Raw genomic sequence first — 17,516 nt, 5'->3', positions numbered from 1 at the left:
GACTCTGAGTGTTTTCACTTGACTTCCTAAAGTAAGAAATGCTCATGTTTTATTCAGCGATATTTTAATATGTCATATTCACTGGGTGCTGTAATTAAAATGAGAGTCAGAGGTCAAATTCTGATGTGGTGGGATTAGTTCAGGGGCCATGGGTGTTTAACAGCATCCGTGAGTAACAGAGACAATGGGAGGTATTGATTAATATTGACTTTCCACTTAGATTTACCCAGACATCACTTGTGATCAAGCTCCAAACTTCTAATCTGATTGTAAAACCTGTACAATTTATATTTTAATCAGTTTAGTGTAAAAATGTTTAATCTGACTGGATTTAGAGAAACATTTAGTTATTGAATACAATATTAATTGAATTACCTTAATTTCATAATTGTTGGTAGCAGTTAATTATGGACATGTTTCTATTTGAAAACTAAGAGTTCTAAACCCTGTAGCAAAGAATTAAGCTTAAACAAAAACAGCTTCACTTTTGGCCATAAGAAGATATATTTTATTAAAAGTAATGAATTTATTGTATGATAACAAATGAGACAAGAGGCTCTTATGTTGCTAGGACAACTTGTCTCTAACTCTGCAGCTTCTGCTTAGTTGTTGGTCCTGTGTTTTACTACACATCAGGAAATTGATGAACTATTATTTGACATGAATTAGTGATTTCTACTCAACACATAATGAAAGTTCTAAATACATTTAAGTGCACCAGTGAGATCTTTAGCAAACTAAAGTAGGTGTTTGGGTTTAAAGATTTCAGTCATAATATCATTCTGTGACCATAGATTAGCTTATATGTGAGGAGACACTGGTGACTGACAGTGAAGTATTCCTTCCTCTCCGTCCGACATTCACGAACACGTTTTAAAAACGCGTGACATAAAGAAACGACACCACACAAGAGTTTAAGGTCATATTTTCAGGAATGCTTTTGCTCGATTTTTTTCTTTGCCAATGTTAACTTGTTTTTTTGGTCAGTTTTCTTTTTTGAACTAAAATTGTCTTTTTTTTCCTCCAAGATCCAATTGCAATTTTTTTTTTTCTCCACTTTTCTTCTCTTTTTTTTTTTCTCATCGTCTTCCAAGCACCCCATTCCTCCATCTTTATTGGCAAAAGCAAACATGCTTGTAGATTAGAAATCCATTTTTACAAACAAAATACATGAAGAAAATACATCCACACCCTGCAAATATAAACAGTTACAAATCCAAAACTATTATCCAATAAACATTTTACATTTGTTTTTACACTAGTGTGATAGTAGCATACAGGAGATAGTACAAAAAAAAGTGGGAGAGAGACCACCTCTGTATCGTCACACAAGCGAGAACCCTGCCAGTATCAGTCTGTCCTTTAAAACTGCCACGAGCAAATCAAGAATTCTGAAATGCGAAGGGAAAAGTTTCAGCTTTTCATCGCAAACCTAAACACCTCATTCCAACAGCGATGGTGAACTCACAGGTTTTACTGGGAGAGGGAAGTCAATGGCAAGAGGCTTCGGAGCTGTGCGACAACAGTGAGATATGAAATCCAAACAAGAGCACTACCATCACAGTAGGTGGGAGGAAATGAACTATGAACTATATTCACATGCAGGCAAAAATACTCACAGATTCCTGCCTGCACAACTGTAAAAGAGTGAGACGGCTACAGTAAATAATGTCTCGCTGTGGTTCAGTCTGACTGGTTACTTCACCGGATACAATCCGTCTACTTGAGTTATGATAAGAATACAACAAACGACACTTCATTAGGCTGCGTGTAAACGTTGTTAGTTGTTTGAGGGAAGCAGTAAAAGAAAAAGAAAAAGCGTCATCTTGCATTGAACACATGTACATTTGATTTTCATTCCTCCCACCCTGAGGAGTCTAGCGTACAGTTTGTGTAAAAGGCAAACTAATTCTGTTGACAGGTGCACATTGTGGTTGTGGGTTGAGAGTGTTGAGTGACCATAGTCAGCTGTAGACAAAGCTGCACTAATGAACAAATAAGTGGGACGTGCATGCTTGACACCACCTCCATTGTTTTCCTATGGTGGCTTTCTACAGAGTGATTTCCACAGATCAGAGCAGCTCTGAATGTTTCTTTAAAGAAATGTGCGATTTATATGACAAACTTAGAGAAACAACAGCGTGGATTTGTGGTCACGAATGCAGAAATCTTGCAGAGATGCTTATCCACTCTTGTTTGACCTTTTCTACCTGACAAAAACCTTGTCATTCATTTCAAATGACAGAGAGAAAAAACAAAACTCAAAACCAAAAAAAAAGTACAACAGTAATTTCTCTCACAAGCATTTACAAAATTTACAAAAGTAAATCACAAATCTTGTAAAAATTCAGCCTTCTGCTGATTGTGTAAGGCAAAGAAATTAAATATATATATATTTTGATATATATATTAAAATCAACTGTTCAGTATTACATTCAGACACCTGTCTATGGATCTCACATTTGATTAGATTTTTTTTAAATGGGTGATCTGATCCTTGTTCTGTCAGGGCCTCTTGTTGACCTGGTGACAGAATAGAACAAGTGGAAAATGTTGGACACTCTTAGAAAATGTAGAACACCCGTTGATGGTGTTTGGATTTACACAGAGTGGCACCGGACATTGAGTGAACAACAAAACACACAAGGGGGAAATCTGTATGCGACGTGCATGGACGTGGTAATTTGTAAACATTGTTTTGAGTTCTTTTCTATTGCACTGGAATCCAGCTGCACCTGGACTGGCTCGAATATTGTCATGGTACAGCATCAGCACTTTTGGGTGCTCGGAGGGAGTGGCTCCGTTTGTTTAGGAATACAACATGCACAAACTAGACTGTGTTCATGCCAGCGCACAGAGGCCGGTGTCAGAAAAACGTGAGGGGAAAAAAAAGAAATGAAAATGAGAACCATACCAAACTGTGCCAATATAGGTACGGCACAGTAGAAAAATAAATAAGTATCTCTCTGGCAGCGACAGAGAACGTTCTATTGGTGATGGAATGGCTGTCCCTGAACGGAGGACAAGGTTTTCAAAAAACTGGTGAGAAAAGAGCTTAAATACAGTATGTATAAAAATACCTATTCACAGTAGACACAAATGTTGTGCATTACTGATATTAATCATCTGGTAAGCACACTCCAACTTACATAGGTTTTTTTCTATCTATAAGAACAACTTAACATTTATCTTTCTCAGCAAAAGTGAGATGTTTTAAATAATTGTTTAGTCGAGGGATACAAAAAAACATCGACCTCCTAAACGTCTTTCGAGGAACAATAAAGTAAAGATGTTTTTACTTTGATCAGAGTTTAAAATTACTTAGTTTGAAAATACTGGAAAGGAAAAAAATGTGAGTTCCGTTGTATTGATTTAATCTTCATGTGAGGGGAGGTACTGATTTCGCTGAACAGCAGGTGACAGGAGAATCAGGTAGCCTTCACCGTCTCCATGATCGACTTTCGTACTCGTCGTCTTCGTCGTCGTCTTCCTCCTCCTCCTCTTCCTCACCAGGCAAATAAGAGCCAGCCTCCTTCTGTTTGGATTTAAAAAAAAACACATCATGGTGTTTACAGCTGTGCAGTTGTGTTACTCTGTGCAACCTGACAAACCCAGGCTAGTCTCTTAGAAACCACAGTCGTGTGTTCGTTTCTGTGTGACGTCTTGAGGTTGTATTATTAACGACGTTCTTGATTTCTGTTGGATCTAAGACTAGAAGGGCACCCAGAGAGCACATCCCTCCGCCAGGGCCGATTGGCCACTTCATCACCACATTTCACATACATGAATTGAGATTAGATACATAAAACATGTACAAAGACACCTTCTGCAAGCTGCTCACATTAAACTCATTTTCAAATCTGTAGTTTGTGTGTAATCCTGCTAATAAACAGACAAAGTGTTGCATTAGATTGAAAAGTCTATTAAAATGGGGAGCACAAAAACAAAGCAAAATTGGCAGCATCCTACTGAGGGTTTCTGGAAGATATTTAATTAATGATGAACCTCACACTCCCGAACAAGTTGGATTGAAATGAGATGGGCCTCGAGTGTCTCTGAGTGGATCAGCAGTCAGAGGGAATTTCTCACCTTGCATTAAAAACATGTGTTCAGTGATTTATCATAGGAATCGGAAAAGTTAGGAATTGCTAAGTGACGGGATAGAGGACATGAAACTTAACTTGCACACAAGGAAGACCCCCGACCTCATGAACGCAACTCAAAACATGAAAATACAGTATGAGGATTTCATCTGACAGTAATGCAGTTTTACTCAACGGGCTGAGATGCTCTTAGAGGCTCGTCCTGATTTTCCATTGGGAGCAGCAGTGAAAAATTTAGAAGCACTAGAATAAAATGTACAAGTAAAATCTGTGAATATAACTAAAACTTCCAAAAGTTTCCCTACTTACAATTTCAGGTTGGACTGTACACGGACTTGCTTGCTGGTTTCTCTGAGGCTACACGTTACTAAATCATCACAAATCAGGAGTTTGGTTTTGTATGTGATGCGTCAGCGTCGTACCTTATTGTCCTCATCTTTAGCTTCTTCCTCCTCTGGCTCCGTGTTTACAGAGGGTGTCTTGGGTTTGTACCAGGAAATCTGCAGCACTCGACCTTTGAACTTAGCTCCCTGGTTAGCTGCCTAGAAAACAAAACAGGAGGAAAATGGCAAGTTATACCAAAAATGTTTCTTAATTTTACCATATAAGTAATAATATATATATATATATATTAATATAACATACGAGCCATGTGACTTACATTCTCTGCTTCGCTTCGTGTTTTAAAGGTCATGACGACACTGTTAGCGTCTTGGTCACGGAGATCCTCAATTTCCCCAAATTTCTAAGATGAAAAGCAAAAAGAATCGGTGTGAACTTCAGGACTTGTTCAACATTCATCTCAAAACTGTGGACGCCAGTTTATCAGTTACTGATGTGACTCTTCAACTAAATACAGATGGTGACTCACCACAAAGTGCGGCATAAGCTCCTCCTTCTCCTGCTGAGTAACCCCCAAAATAGCCAGGGCTCTGGGTCTGTGGTCGACCACCATACGGTTCACGGCCCCGCCTCTAGCCATCATTTCCCGGCTTCGGCCCCTCCCCCGGCCCACGTGCATCGAGCCAGGCTCAAGTGCCATCTTCCCTCGACCCCGACCTCGACCTGTTGGAGGCCGTATCAGACCCAACCGTGTCGCCTAAAGGAAGACAAACAGGAAGGTTTAATTTTATACAGAAATCAACATAGACTGAACATAAAGATGGACGATAGTCTTCATTTCCTCCCATGAACTGGAGAACCAAAATATCTACAGTCTGCTTATTTTTCTAGTGTTTAACAAAAAATTTAAAATCCAGCATGAAAAAAAATCCTATCTTAATTTGTACAACTACAAATCACAATGAGCCCCCCACACAGCACAGGCAGAATATTGCACATTTATCTTCTGAGATGAAATATTTCCAACACGCTTGACTCTGGTCTCCTCCACTGTCACTCTCTGCCATTTACCATTAGTTGTAACTCCTCCATTTTTAAAGTGACATCTCCTCACTTCTGAACCACTACACAACCTCACAACCACTCTCTTACATTTGTCCCTCCCTCATTTCTCCCTACTAATTGTCATTCCGCGATTTTCTTACAAGGACCAGCGGCTAAAACATTAATGAGACGCGGCTCCATCAGTGTTGGACGTGTGTCTGATTTGGCTTCGTTAGCGCCTGCTCCTCTGGGCTTGCTTAAGTGGCTGCGGTTTAATGTGCAGAAGGAGGGGTTGCTGTGGATGGATTGGGGGATATGCATTTTTAACAACAAGCTAATTTAGGACCCGCGGGGGTAGAGGGGGAAAAAAACATGCTATGATGGGTGTTGCTAACAAAAGCTCTGCTCATGTAAGGCTGATCTTGTGACACAGACGACCGATCTCCTCTGTGTTTGTATGTGCTGCTTGTTTAGAGGCTGGAGGAGACGTGGGCCGAGCCTGACGTGAGTAACACACATGGATGCCACTTAGGACTAGGAAAAAATTACATTTGATTTCCTGACAAGCAAGCAAAACAGATTCATAAGGAACTGTAAATATAAACTTCCTAATTAGTTGCATATGTCATAATTAATGTGAAAAGAAAGCGTCTGGGGATTTCTCCCTCCCTTGATATAAATGACGCTGAACTTGAATTCAAGCTAATAAAAGCTGTGTGACTGCATAATGCTCAGTATAATTAATCAACTTGTAACATACATCAATACCTTTATGATTTAATGCAGCTTCCGGCATTTTCATATTTAACTCGAACAACGCTCAGGAGAGAGCACGTACCTCCTCCAAGGCCCAAAAATGCCCTTAAATTCAATCCAGCTGCACCAAATTTCACACAAATTTGTTTCTTAAACGTGCCTGATGGATCAAGATCCATCAATTATTCTCAAATTAATCTGCAACAAAATTGAATTACCCATATTGCATCCTTCCATCATGTTTCATGCAAATCTGTTGAGCGATTTTTGTGTAATATTGCTATTAAATTAACAAACCAACCAAAAAATAAAATCAGCATCAGCTAAATGTACAAACTCCATTCACATTGACTGCAAAGGTCATAGCATATGATATACTTAAATCGTTCAGTGACGCCCTATGGATGGGAGCATTGTCATTCAGTACTTTCCTACTTAACTTTTCAGGTTTTATTTATCATCTGTTTGCATCTCCTGACTTCCTCTGTGGCATTTCCTGGTATCACAACGTCAGCACTCGAGGCAATAGCTGACGATGCCCGCCTACGGTAATTGGAGCTATCTTTTCAGATCTTGTCTGTAGTTGTGTAGCACATGTGAATCTGTTTTACCTCCACCTGTAACAGCCCCAGTTTTCTCTTGAGGTCTGTCGTGTCCTCTCCAGAGCTCATTTTCTTGTGAAAGTCCAGCTCTGCATCCAGCAGTTCCTTCTGGGCCTGGTCACATGTCGTGAAAATGAAATACAGATATAAAGTGATGAAAACGTTTGAAGTACACCCACAGCAGCGGCAGCAAACAGAACATGGTTTGCACATAAAGTGGAAAATGATCAGATCAACTTTTGTGCCCTCGATATCTAACCAGAGGAATCTTTGTTTTAATCCGTTCGAGTCTCCGTTTGAAAAGATAGAGGATGCACTCCATCATGTTTCTGGGCTAAACTTACATCAGTCTTGGTCTTGGACTGATTGTGGTTGGACTTGGTGCTGGAGATCTGGGAGGCAGGATTCATCTCATTCTGCAGCTGTGTGATCTTGTCTGTCATCTCCTTCAAGGTCTTCATGATGTTGGCTCTTTCCTCAGGTTTCATCCCTCGGTTCTTCTCCAGTCTGTTTATCAGGGCCTGGAAGAGGAAGAATGAGCAGTAAGACAAAGGGAGGGGTAAAGGACAGGGAAAGGAAAGGGCGGGAGAAAATGTGGAGGATCAAGTTGAGAGACAAGCAAGGCATGAACACAGAAAGTAAAGGACGAGGAAAACGTAAGGAAGTGCTCAGATAAATGGGGTGTTGTACCTTCTGGCACTCGATCTGTGTCTGCAACATCTCCTGCTTCTTCTTTCTCATGTCCTGCTGGAGTTTGAATGCCTCCTAAATAAAAAATAAAAAAAACAGTAAATACACATTCACAGAGGTGGAATATACACAGCTATTGTTATCATTTTCTCTCTCAGTGGTAGCCCACTTCTCACTAAGTGCCCCTGAGAAAAACAAATGACTAATCCTGGCTGTTCTATTCTTGTAGCAGTCAAAATATGTAGTAAAAAATTAAGTGACATGCCTGTTTCTTCTTGAGGACTTCCTGTGCTTCGAGTGCTTTTCCCGTTTTCCCAAGGCTCTTTGAGGACAACTTAAGGGCTGTGGAAGTGTAGGGGTTCTTCTGGGGGTTTGTCAGTGCAGGCGCCACCTAAGTGGCCACGCGGAGAGAGAGCGACACTTTTAGGTCATCAGAATGAGATTAGAGACATTGGTATACATAGTAAAAAAACGAGAATACACTGTTTAACACGAACAACTAGTTTACACAACATCTCACCAGGGTCTGGCATCACCTGACACAATCACACACACACACACACACACACACGCTCATGCATAAGGACTATTACGTACATTGGCAGCATCTGTGTTTGGGTTCAGGCTGTCTGGCCTGGTTGCAGCTGTGGCCCCAGCCGCTGCTGCCAGGCGGTGCTTTGGTACAGTCTTGTTCAACACATAGGCGGCTGGACAGTGCTGTTTTATTCCCTGCAGATGAAAGAATTAAATAAAAAAAATTAAATTGGATGAAAGGCTTAAGAAATGTGGAAACTGGAGAATTGGCATAAGACCTCAGGCTTTAATGTGATTTAGCTCTTTTTACTGACCTTATGCACGTTGCTGTGCTGCGGCCCCTGGCTGGGGGTCGAACCAGGTACTTGGCTCCCTGAGCTCTGCTCCAGCTGCTGAAGCCCTGTTGGGTTGGTGCCGGGCTCGCGGTGCCAGTACACACGGATGAAGCGGTTGTTGAGGACCGCCTCGATGCTGGATATGGCCCGTCTGGCTTCTTCATTCTTTGTGTACTGAATCAGCGCTGCCTCTGGGTCTCCACCAAACACAACCTGCATTCAGAGCATCACATCCAGGTTAGGTGCTAGTAAATGACGAAATTATTACTGATTATTAGTCTCGGCTGAACTTTGTGTACTTAAATTTCCACTCTATGTGCAGCTAATAGTATGAATCCTTTTTGACTGTAATATATATTCAAATAGGCATATATTCCAATACTTATAACTTATCTTGCCTGCACTTCTTCATTACAGCAGCCCTTTGCAGATTTATTCATTGCAGAGGAGACAATGATGTATTTTACCTGTATATTGACAATGGTTCCAAACTTGCTGAAGTGCTCATTGAGCTTGGTGATATTGTTGAGCTCTCGAGGGATCTTGCGCACCTCCAGCTTGGTGTTCACGTAGTGATTTCTCTTAGGGAAACTGCTCTTATGTTGGTTGTTAAAGTTTGTCCTGAAACAGAGAGAAAATTTGTTTTTTGGGGGAAATTAATGGAAAAAGACGACAAGATAATCACTAACTAATGATGATAGTCAGTTAAATAGAACACACATTGATGAACTGGAGGTTCGAGACTTCATACTGAATTCCTACAAGCTCTATGACAGTTGAGTGTGTAAACCGCTTTTCACTCAAAATGCATCCTGGACATACAGGACGTCTGTGCACACCTGTTGCACATCTGAGTCAAAAGATCTGCTGCTGACCTGTGAGTCACTTGGCTCTCAGCGGTGATGGGAAATGGGGCAAGGCGTCAATTTGTTTGATCAAATTTCAAGTGGCCATCTAGTTCTCTTCAGATGACTTCACAAAACGAGAACGTGTTCAGTAAGGGTATCAAGTGTCAATGCCCACATTGAGGTATCCAGGTCATTAAGGTACTGCTAACGTATTCTATTTTTTAGTATTCTTTTAATCCATTGGAGATGACTCATCCATCAATAATTAACTAGGGGACAACCTCCCCTCACTCTATCCCTCCCATGCCTGCTCGTTCTGCTGTTGCACATGCTCTGCAGAGGAAGTGTTGCGCCAGAGAACACTGACACATTGGCAAAGATCAGGGCAAGCCAGGTTTCTGCAGTAGGGATTATATGGGATTATTTTTTTCTTCATGAACTTTTCCCCTTGTCAAATTTCAGATCTTATTCAGCAGGGAACTCTTCTTGTGTGTGCGTGTGTGTATATGCCACATAATCCTTACTTCTCCATCCAGGGTTTTTTAGCTGCTGGTCCTTCAGCTGCATTATGTCCCATGGTTCTCTTCCTGTTTTCCTGCTCGGCGTTGAAACTGGGCACGTTAGTTCTGGGAGCACTGGCTACAGGGACTGGCTCTGTCTGAATCACTATGTTTGCAGCTGAAAGATGTTCACACATGCACAGAAAAAATATATAAATCTTCAAATCAGCAAATGTGTGTTTTAATCACACAAGTATCCGTCCAACATTATAAAACTTTGTGTGCAGAGAATACTTGCTACCTCTGGATCCTTGTCCTTCGTTGGATGTGAGGCCGATGAGGTTGGAGCGCTGGGTCTGCACTCGGGGAATAAACTGACGGTACGGGTTACGACCTGCTGCCGTCAAGGCTGGGGATTCTGGGTTGTAGCCCTCTGGATCATAGTTGTCTAAGATGTTAAAATGAAAATACACACACTCAGACTGTTAGTTATGATATGAAACAAAGAGTCACAAAAATAACAAACACAAAAATCGATAAAAAAACATCAAATCAATTACACAATAATAACAAGCATTTTAAATAAACAGTGTCTGGTAATCAGTGACTTATTCTTGCATTCAACAAAGTACCTAGTCTCTTAGATAAATAAACAGTGCTACCCTCTGGTCAACAGCTGTTATTGCAGCACAAAAAAATCCTAGGAAATCACAAAGTGCCGAACACTACACACACGGACCATCTTAAAATGACAGAAAACACAAACACAGAAACTCAAAGCCAGAACTCAAAGTTCACAAAATGTCGCTCAGATCTGCCATGCCATTAGAACTCAATCTACTGTGATGACGATAAATATTACAGAAAGAAATAAAGGGATATAAAAGGTCAACTCAAAATGAAAAGCCACAGCAGTGTCCCCATCCAAGCACACAGCCCCAATCTGAATAGGAATAGCATTGCTGCTTACATTCAGACTGGACATATTGGGGATGAAGAGACACAGACGAGGATGAAGGAGGAGGAGGAGGTGGAGGAGGAGGAGGAAGAGTTGGTGGCCGTCCTACACCAGGCGGTCCAATAGGAGGAGAAGAAGCGATTGCCGATTGGTGGTTGGGGGTATCGATCCCACTAGTTGCTATCAGTGGGGGTCCTGAGGGAGACACAAGCCCAAGCTAATGTCTCAGGTATATCACAGGTATAACAGTGAGTCTTTGCTATGAACTATTACACTGGTTGCTTTAATGTGACAGGGAAGGTGGAAGGAATTTAAAACTCCTGTGACAACACTTGAACTTTTACAACAGGCTATATATTTTGCTTCTAATTTATAGCAAATCACTTCACAGACAAACTTCACTCCAAGAACCAGTATCATCACACCAATCAGCTTTGTTAAAGAAAAAAATGTTGGACTGAAATATCTGTTTTGTCTTCAACTTCTCTTCATCCAGCAAGAGTAAAACAAGATAGGAGGGTAACCAGTCTTTGGTTATTATATAAGAACATAACACATCACAATCAATTTGAAATGCAAAAAAGAAGACAGCTGTCTCTTCCCTTTCTTCCCTTGCATGCATGCAAACATCAACAGTCACAAAGTGCTCAGTATAATTATACACTTAGTATAACAACACTTAGAAGAATAAGAAACTGTTTTTTTCACCGGCTGCAATTTTTTGCAGAAACCACAAGTTGCTTTCATAACTGAGGGAGTTTTTCCTCTCCACAGTCGCCTGTGCTTGCTCATTGTGGGAACTGTTGGGTTTCTCTACGTTAATATTGTTTTAAGGTCTTGACCTTTAAATGTAAAGTGCCTTGAGATAATGTAAATTATGAATTGGCGCTATATAAATAAAATTGAATTGAATTGAACTGTATTTTACTTTGAAATCACTACCGCTCATCAAAATTCAGAGCATATGCAGTTTCTACAAGTTAACATTAAATGCAACACAGTGAAGTTAGCACTCACCATTTATTGGGAAGACGCCCGGAGGTGGTGGTTGGCCGTAAGGAGGCATCGGAGGTATCCTGAGGTTAGGGGGTGGCTCAGTGATCGGGGGCATAGGCAGGCCAGCGGGGGGCATAGGCAGGCCAGCGGGGGGCATAACAGGCGGGGGTGGAAACGGAATCATATTTGGTAGATTGACATCATCCACTATGAGAGGGTCGTTGCCGTGGTCGAATGGACAAAGGTCACCACGGACACAAAATCCCTTTTCTGTGGAGAAAAAAAATGTCATTGTTCTAATGGATCTGGGCTCCTGTGGTCTAGATTCACATTATAATGTTTATCTCAAAATAAGAACAAATAAGTAACAATGGAAGGAAATAAACGAGATGTATAATTGTCCGACTTCTGAGCAGCGAAGACAAGATGTGCATGTATTTACCCCACAGTCTCATTAAGGCACAGTCTCTAATGAATGTGTTTGAGCACTGTGACAGATAGCAGTATGCTTCAGGGACAGTGGGTAAGTTTAAACCCTGCTTACTTTCTTGCTTTTCACTGGGGACAGTAGAAGGAGTGCTAAACAGTGGTCATTAGTGAACTAAACAAAGCAATCAATAACCCTCATGGGAAGGAGACAGAGGTAGCCACAACATATCACACAATGTCCATGTCATATACAAGAACAGGTGTAACACTTTTTCTTTTGGATGTATGTTTCTCTGTGAAGCTAGTTTTCAATGCAGAGATAATGTAATAACAGATGAGGTAACTGATAAAAGAACAGAATAAACAAATTTACTCTATTCCTACCATCATAATCCCTGCAACGCTGTTTGAGTGAAACACCCTTGTTGCTGAATGGCTTCCCGACACCATCTGGCCTCTGGGTGCCATAGTAGCCAGACCAGCTGTCTGTAGTGCTATCAGGCAGGTGAGCCAGTGTTGCTACAGGAACGCCTCCCGCTCCTGAGACGCCAGCGGCCGATGAGGAAGAGGAGGAAAAGGGGTGCGGAGGTGTGGGCAGGGGCAGGAGAGGCGGCGGGTGCTGCTGCTGGGGGCCGGACGTGGTTGAAGAGTTGTAGCCGTCGGTATCCTTTCTTTCCACCTCAAACTTTGACTTAAAGTCTGTTAAAAGATGAGCAGAAACAGACACAGGTACTTTAACAAAACCCACACAGATATTCTACAAAAGCAGTGGACCACAGCATTTAAACCTACATTTAAATCGTGTATGTTTTAAAAAAAAATTCAAAAACAGCTCCTTTCTAATCATGCCAAATGCTTACCTGGCAGGTAACAGGGCCAGTTCCAGCCTGTGTTGTTGAAATCCCATTGATCAGATTGTAAAGCTATCCACATTGTTCTTATCGATAAAAACACCCAGCAACACTGACTGACAATCTGACACAACTACATCCAGATCTCCATTCAGTTCCTTCTCAAGCTCACACCCAGGATGTCTCCAGCACCCCTCTGCATCACTAACGCACTGTGACAACATGAGCATCAGGAACTTTCTACACTCCTGGGTCTGACCCCTGTGCTGTTGTTACTGGTTGTGGGTGTTGCAGGGGGTGGGGGAACTTTCTCACCTCTGCCTCCTCTGTGCTCCCGGTCCCTGCTCTTTCCTCGACTGCCACTCCTGCTCCTGCTGCGGCTGTAGCTCCTCCCCCGGGGGCTGCCCCTGCGGCGTTCATGCCGCTCCCGCTCACGGTGGGAGTCGCTGCTGCTTTTCCCGTGCCTATCGAAGTCGCGGCGCTTGCGCTCATCTCGCCTTCTGTCATCACGGTTCCTGTGTGGTTGGTGAGTTAGAATGCCCATTTTAAATGCAAGGGGATTTCAGCAGGATTGTGGGGGTTAATAATAATAATGGCTTGAATTTAAATAGCGCCTTTCACAGGACCCAAAGACGCTCTACATATGTTTGTGAGGACAAGACAGAAGAGAAAAGAAAAAAAGAATCTAGTGCACTGAGAATATTTGCTGCTACTTGCTGTGAATAAAACTCCATTAAAGCTATTAAAATATTTCTAGTAGCATAATCCCTTTATTTAGTATTTAAAACCTACAGGAAGTGCTGAGTTTCATCAGCAACAGCTTTAACACAGTGAATTTAACATTTAGAAGTTTCAAAAAAGAGACAGTCAAAGGAGTGTGTGGCAGGAACATGTTTAACTAACTACAGTCTGAAAAAGCTACTGTTTTGAATGACAGTATAATGCTTATTGTACTGTCCTCTCTGTTATGGACTAGATGTGTTATAGACAAGGGACAGGCTACTTGACACCAGGGTTTTCACCAAGGTACCAGGAGGACTCATGGGATTTGAAACTAACCATGTAAATACAGCCACGTGTTATTATCTCAACACAACTAGAGCATGCAAAATAATTAGGTTTAGTATTTCAGTAGTAAGAAAGTTTACTGGTCATTTTAGTATCAGGAAGGAATATCAGTGATATCAGTGAGAGTATATTTCCATGCCAGAATAATATCTGCTTGTGACTCGTGCCTGGTCATTAAGCCGAGCTGAAACAGATCCCTGAAGCCACAGCCATACCTGGACTCAAAGTCAGAGCGATTTCTCAGAGGACTTCTCCTCCACCTGTTTTCTCTCTCATCCTCTGGTGTTTCAGCCTTGAGGGAAAAAAAACAGTTGCAACTTAAAAACTCTCCTGTTTCATGCTTTGAAAATAGAAAGAGATTTAATACCATATTCAATATAGAGAGAATACTGGTTATAAAGTCAGAATATCTGAGTGAGTGCTAAATCTAATAACACATAATGCCATGTAGAATTTATCACATGTACTTAACACTTCCATCTTTTCTTACCTCCACAACATCCGGCTTGACTGCTGGTGGTTTGACCTCCTCTTTAGGAGCCTCCTTGGCAGCGGGACTTCCCAGGTAGTTCTTGGTCGTCAGGCATTCAAAAAGTTTATCGACAAATCCTGTTGTCTCTGCAATGACAATATGACTGTGTGTGAACAGATGTAATCTTCACTGCAATCGTGTGCAGTTTTTCCATCATTCTCCCTCAAAGAGAAAATGGGCCCTCAGGCATGAAATGAACTGAAATTCCTCCTGAATCATACTACACCACATATTTCTCCGCTTCTGGCTGCGTTAAATATATCCAAAGTCTAATTAACCACAAATGAATAACATACCCGGAAACAATACAGAGGGGCAGAATGGGGAAAAAACTACTTGTTAAAAACATTACATAATGAAAAGAAGGACATAAAGGAGTAATGAAATCCACAAATAACTGAAAGTATATTCAAGCAGTTATTTCAAACCATTTATTTGACTGCAATCTTTTAGTGTGTTATTCTTAAGACAAGGAGTTGTGATTGTTAAATTTTAAAAACCTTTACACTTCAAGATAAATGGTTTGAATGTCAATGAATAATAACAAAAATCCAGGCGCAAAGGCACAGACCCAAATTGACATGTGTATCCATCAACAACCTAATAAAAACCCAGTAAACACAATATTGTCCATCTGTGATTGTACGATTATACGATTAAAAAAAAGAAGTGAGATCACTTCATTATATAATCCATTTAAGGAAGGTTGATGCTTATTGCATTGAGAGTACTTTCAAATGATAAAACGTGCCCTCTAGTGGCCATATTGTGGAGCTACAAGAGGTAGAGACTGGTGAAGTCTAGCTTATGCCTCTCTGAATACATAACTTGAGTTTATGGTTAGGAATTAAATTTCAAATTACAGTGTTAGTTATACAGCACTTTGAACATTTCACCATTTAAAAATCGGATCCATTAACACGATGTTATGATTGCAAACAACGGTGTCATACTGGCTAAGTATGACGATGCTAAATGAGCAACATTTTGTATTTTGAGACTTCAATTTGTTTAGGTTATCTAAGAAAGCCAGTAATTACAAATATTTCTGAATGAACATTTTTCCCAAAAAGTATAAATGAATCTTGCAATTGACATGTCCTGTTAGAAGCTTTCTAACTTACACTGTATCCTTGTGAATTTTGCCACTGTTAGGAAATAATTTCTCTCAGGGTTTAACTCTGTGGGGCCACTGGCTGCACTTGCAAAAGGATTTGTGATCACTTTAAAATCTCTGCTGTCTATGTGATATATAGGATTAAGATGAAAGTGGACCTCTCTGCAGCAGGGAACATTTCTGCGGAACTCTGCTGACCAGCAAGAGTGAGGGTCTACACTCCAGGCTGCTTGTAATCACACAAGCAGAAGTGCTTTGTGTGGAGTTCATACCTTTTTGTAGGAAGACATCAAGCTGATCAGCACAAAGTGCTTTGAGCTCCTTCTCTGGTTTGTCCTTCTTCACCAGAGCCACCACGTAGTTGGCTAACGCAGAAGGGTCAGCATCACATCTGCAAAGAAAAGCGTCAGAATCAGCAAGCCAGCATCTTGATGTTATGATGAAATGCAAAAGGAGAAGAAAATAGGAGGAGTCAAAACTGGATGAGAAATATGTATACAATTGTATTATTAAACCAAATGTAATGTGTGCCACAGATGTGCCAGTTTCCAACTATTCCTGCTTGTTGAATTTTGTAAAAATATCCTGCAATTGGTGGGGCTATTACATATCACAAACATATAACTAACTACATAACAACTACCTCCTAATTTAGATACAGCTGCCCCCCCCCCCCCCCTCAAATCTACCTTCACATCCATTTAACCTTAACCAACAAGGGCTTGTTAGTCCCTAATAAGGCCAAAAACAGCGATCAGACAAAACCCTGCTCAGTCACAAATTAGCAACTGAAATGGGACACAAATGCAGGGGCTGCAAATAAGGCTTCCCTGAGGCTTTGCTACAAAGGGCAAGTTAATCATAATGGAGAAGTCACAACCTTAACGATGTCAAAGCATCAATATTCAACCAACTGCACCTCGTGAAGCACAAAGTGGCAGAAAGTGCAGCAGCCAGGCAGCACATCCAGAAGCATGAATCAATGTGTGGAACAGTGTTATCTGTCAGTGCATCAGCTGTTTACCACTGCACGAGGGTTACTGCACACATGCAAACATCTGTGCATCTGTGTGGGACAACTGCGTCCATCAGTCATTTAACATTTGCTGTGTTCATATTGGAAATCGAGTGAAAGTGGGAACAACTTCAAAGAGGGAACAACTCCTGCTTATTTATCCGTTTTAATCTTAGCACCACACATCTTAATTTAACACACAAGCTGTTAGCTGCTAGTTAGTGAATCTGTTTGCTGCAGAGATGTGATAAAGTGACATGATCGTGAGTCAACTACGTCCATAACTGAGCCAAACTGACAAACACGCTGCACGTTTCATTCCTTTGCTTGATAAAAAAAATGCCCCCCCCCCCCCCCATGTGAGAGTCCAGCTAGCTTCTAAAAGCTGCTCGCTAACTCGTGTAAAGAATCTGCCATCAGCTCCTCGCCACAGCCTCCATTGATACCAGGCTAGCTAGCTAGCTAAACCCCTCCACCACCACCCCCTCCCCCCGGTGGCTACGTAGCATGCGAGCTAAATGTCATTCGGCTTCAACACTCACATTGGCTCCAGGAGTTTTGCCAGCCACGACTTCAAGGCTTCCACATTCTCTATGATCATCGTGAGAAGGACTACAACACTGTCTATAACACGGAGGTGCGTTTGGACGAGTCTGCTCTCATCGTCTATGAATTTAAAAGCTTCCAGGCCTTCGGTCTCTTCACTGGCAGGTCGGGACAAAGCGCTTTACGGCAACGATGGCAACACAGGGCGAGCTGTCGTAACGCGGGCCTGACGACGCACGTTACATTCGCG

General features: G+C 41.5%; 1 protein-coding gene across 2 annotated transcripts; it reads right to left on the bottom strand.

Moving 5' to 3' along the window:
* Positions 1 to 913: 913 nt before the first annotated feature.
* Positions 914 to 17,501, bottom strand: rbm27 (RNA binding motif protein 27). Of its 2 annotated transcripts, XM_020097183.2 has the most exons (21): positions 17,263 to 17,501; positions 15,978 to 16,096; positions 14,547 to 14,674; positions 14,272 to 14,348; positions 13,304 to 13,503; positions 12,522 to 12,836; positions 11,730 to 11,978; positions 10,725 to 10,907; positions 10,056 to 10,202; positions 9,779 to 9,932; positions 8,874 to 9,027; positions 8,386 to 8,619; positions 8,135 to 8,266; positions 7,803 to 7,928; positions 7,538 to 7,612; positions 7,192 to 7,368; positions 6,857 to 6,961; positions 4,975 to 5,202; positions 4,765 to 4,848; positions 4,526 to 4,645; positions 914 to 3,535 (listed from the first exon to the last, which is right to left on the bottom strand). In XM_020097183.2, the coding sequence occupies exons 1-21, from the start codon at positions 17,319 to 17,321 to the stop codon at positions 3,440 to 3,442; spliced, it is 3,162 nt and encodes a 1,053-aa protein (XP_019952742.1). In that variant the 5' UTR covers positions 17,322 to 17,501; the 3' UTR covers positions 914 to 3,439. The 2 variants fall into 2 exon arrangements, with proteins under 2 accessions (XP_019952742.1, XP_019952743.1); XM_020097184.2 differs by lacking the exon at positions 10,725 to 10,907.
* Between the last annotated feature and the right edge of the window lie 15 nt (positions 17,502 to 17,516).

This window comes from Paralichthys olivaceus, chromosome 15 (genome assembly GCF_024713975.1).
Source record: "Paralichthys olivaceus isolate ysfri-2021 chromosome 15, ASM2471397v2, whole genome shotgun sequence".
NCBI classification, from domain to species: Eukaryota; Metazoa; Chordata; class Actinopteri; order Pleuronectiformes; family Paralichthyidae; genus Paralichthys; species Paralichthys olivaceus.
This window is presented reverse-complemented; position numbering and strand designations above follow the sequence as displayed.

What these genes read in the sequence shown, in the direction of transcription:
- rbm27 (XM_020097183.2), bottom strand. Translation starts at nt 17,321, where the DNA reads ATGATCATAGAGAATGTGGAAGCCTTGAAGTCGTGGCTGGCAAAACTC. An exon ending in CGCTCTGACTTTGAGTCCAG is followed by an intron (nt 13,504 to 14,271) that starts GTATGGCTGTGG and finishes CCAACCACACAG; the next exon opens with GAACCGTGATGACAGAAGGC. An exon ending in CGAAGGACAAGGATCCAGAG is followed by an intron (nt 9,933 to 10,055) that starts GTAGCAAGTATT and finishes AACATCTTTCAG; the next exon opens with CTGCAAACATAGTGATTCAG.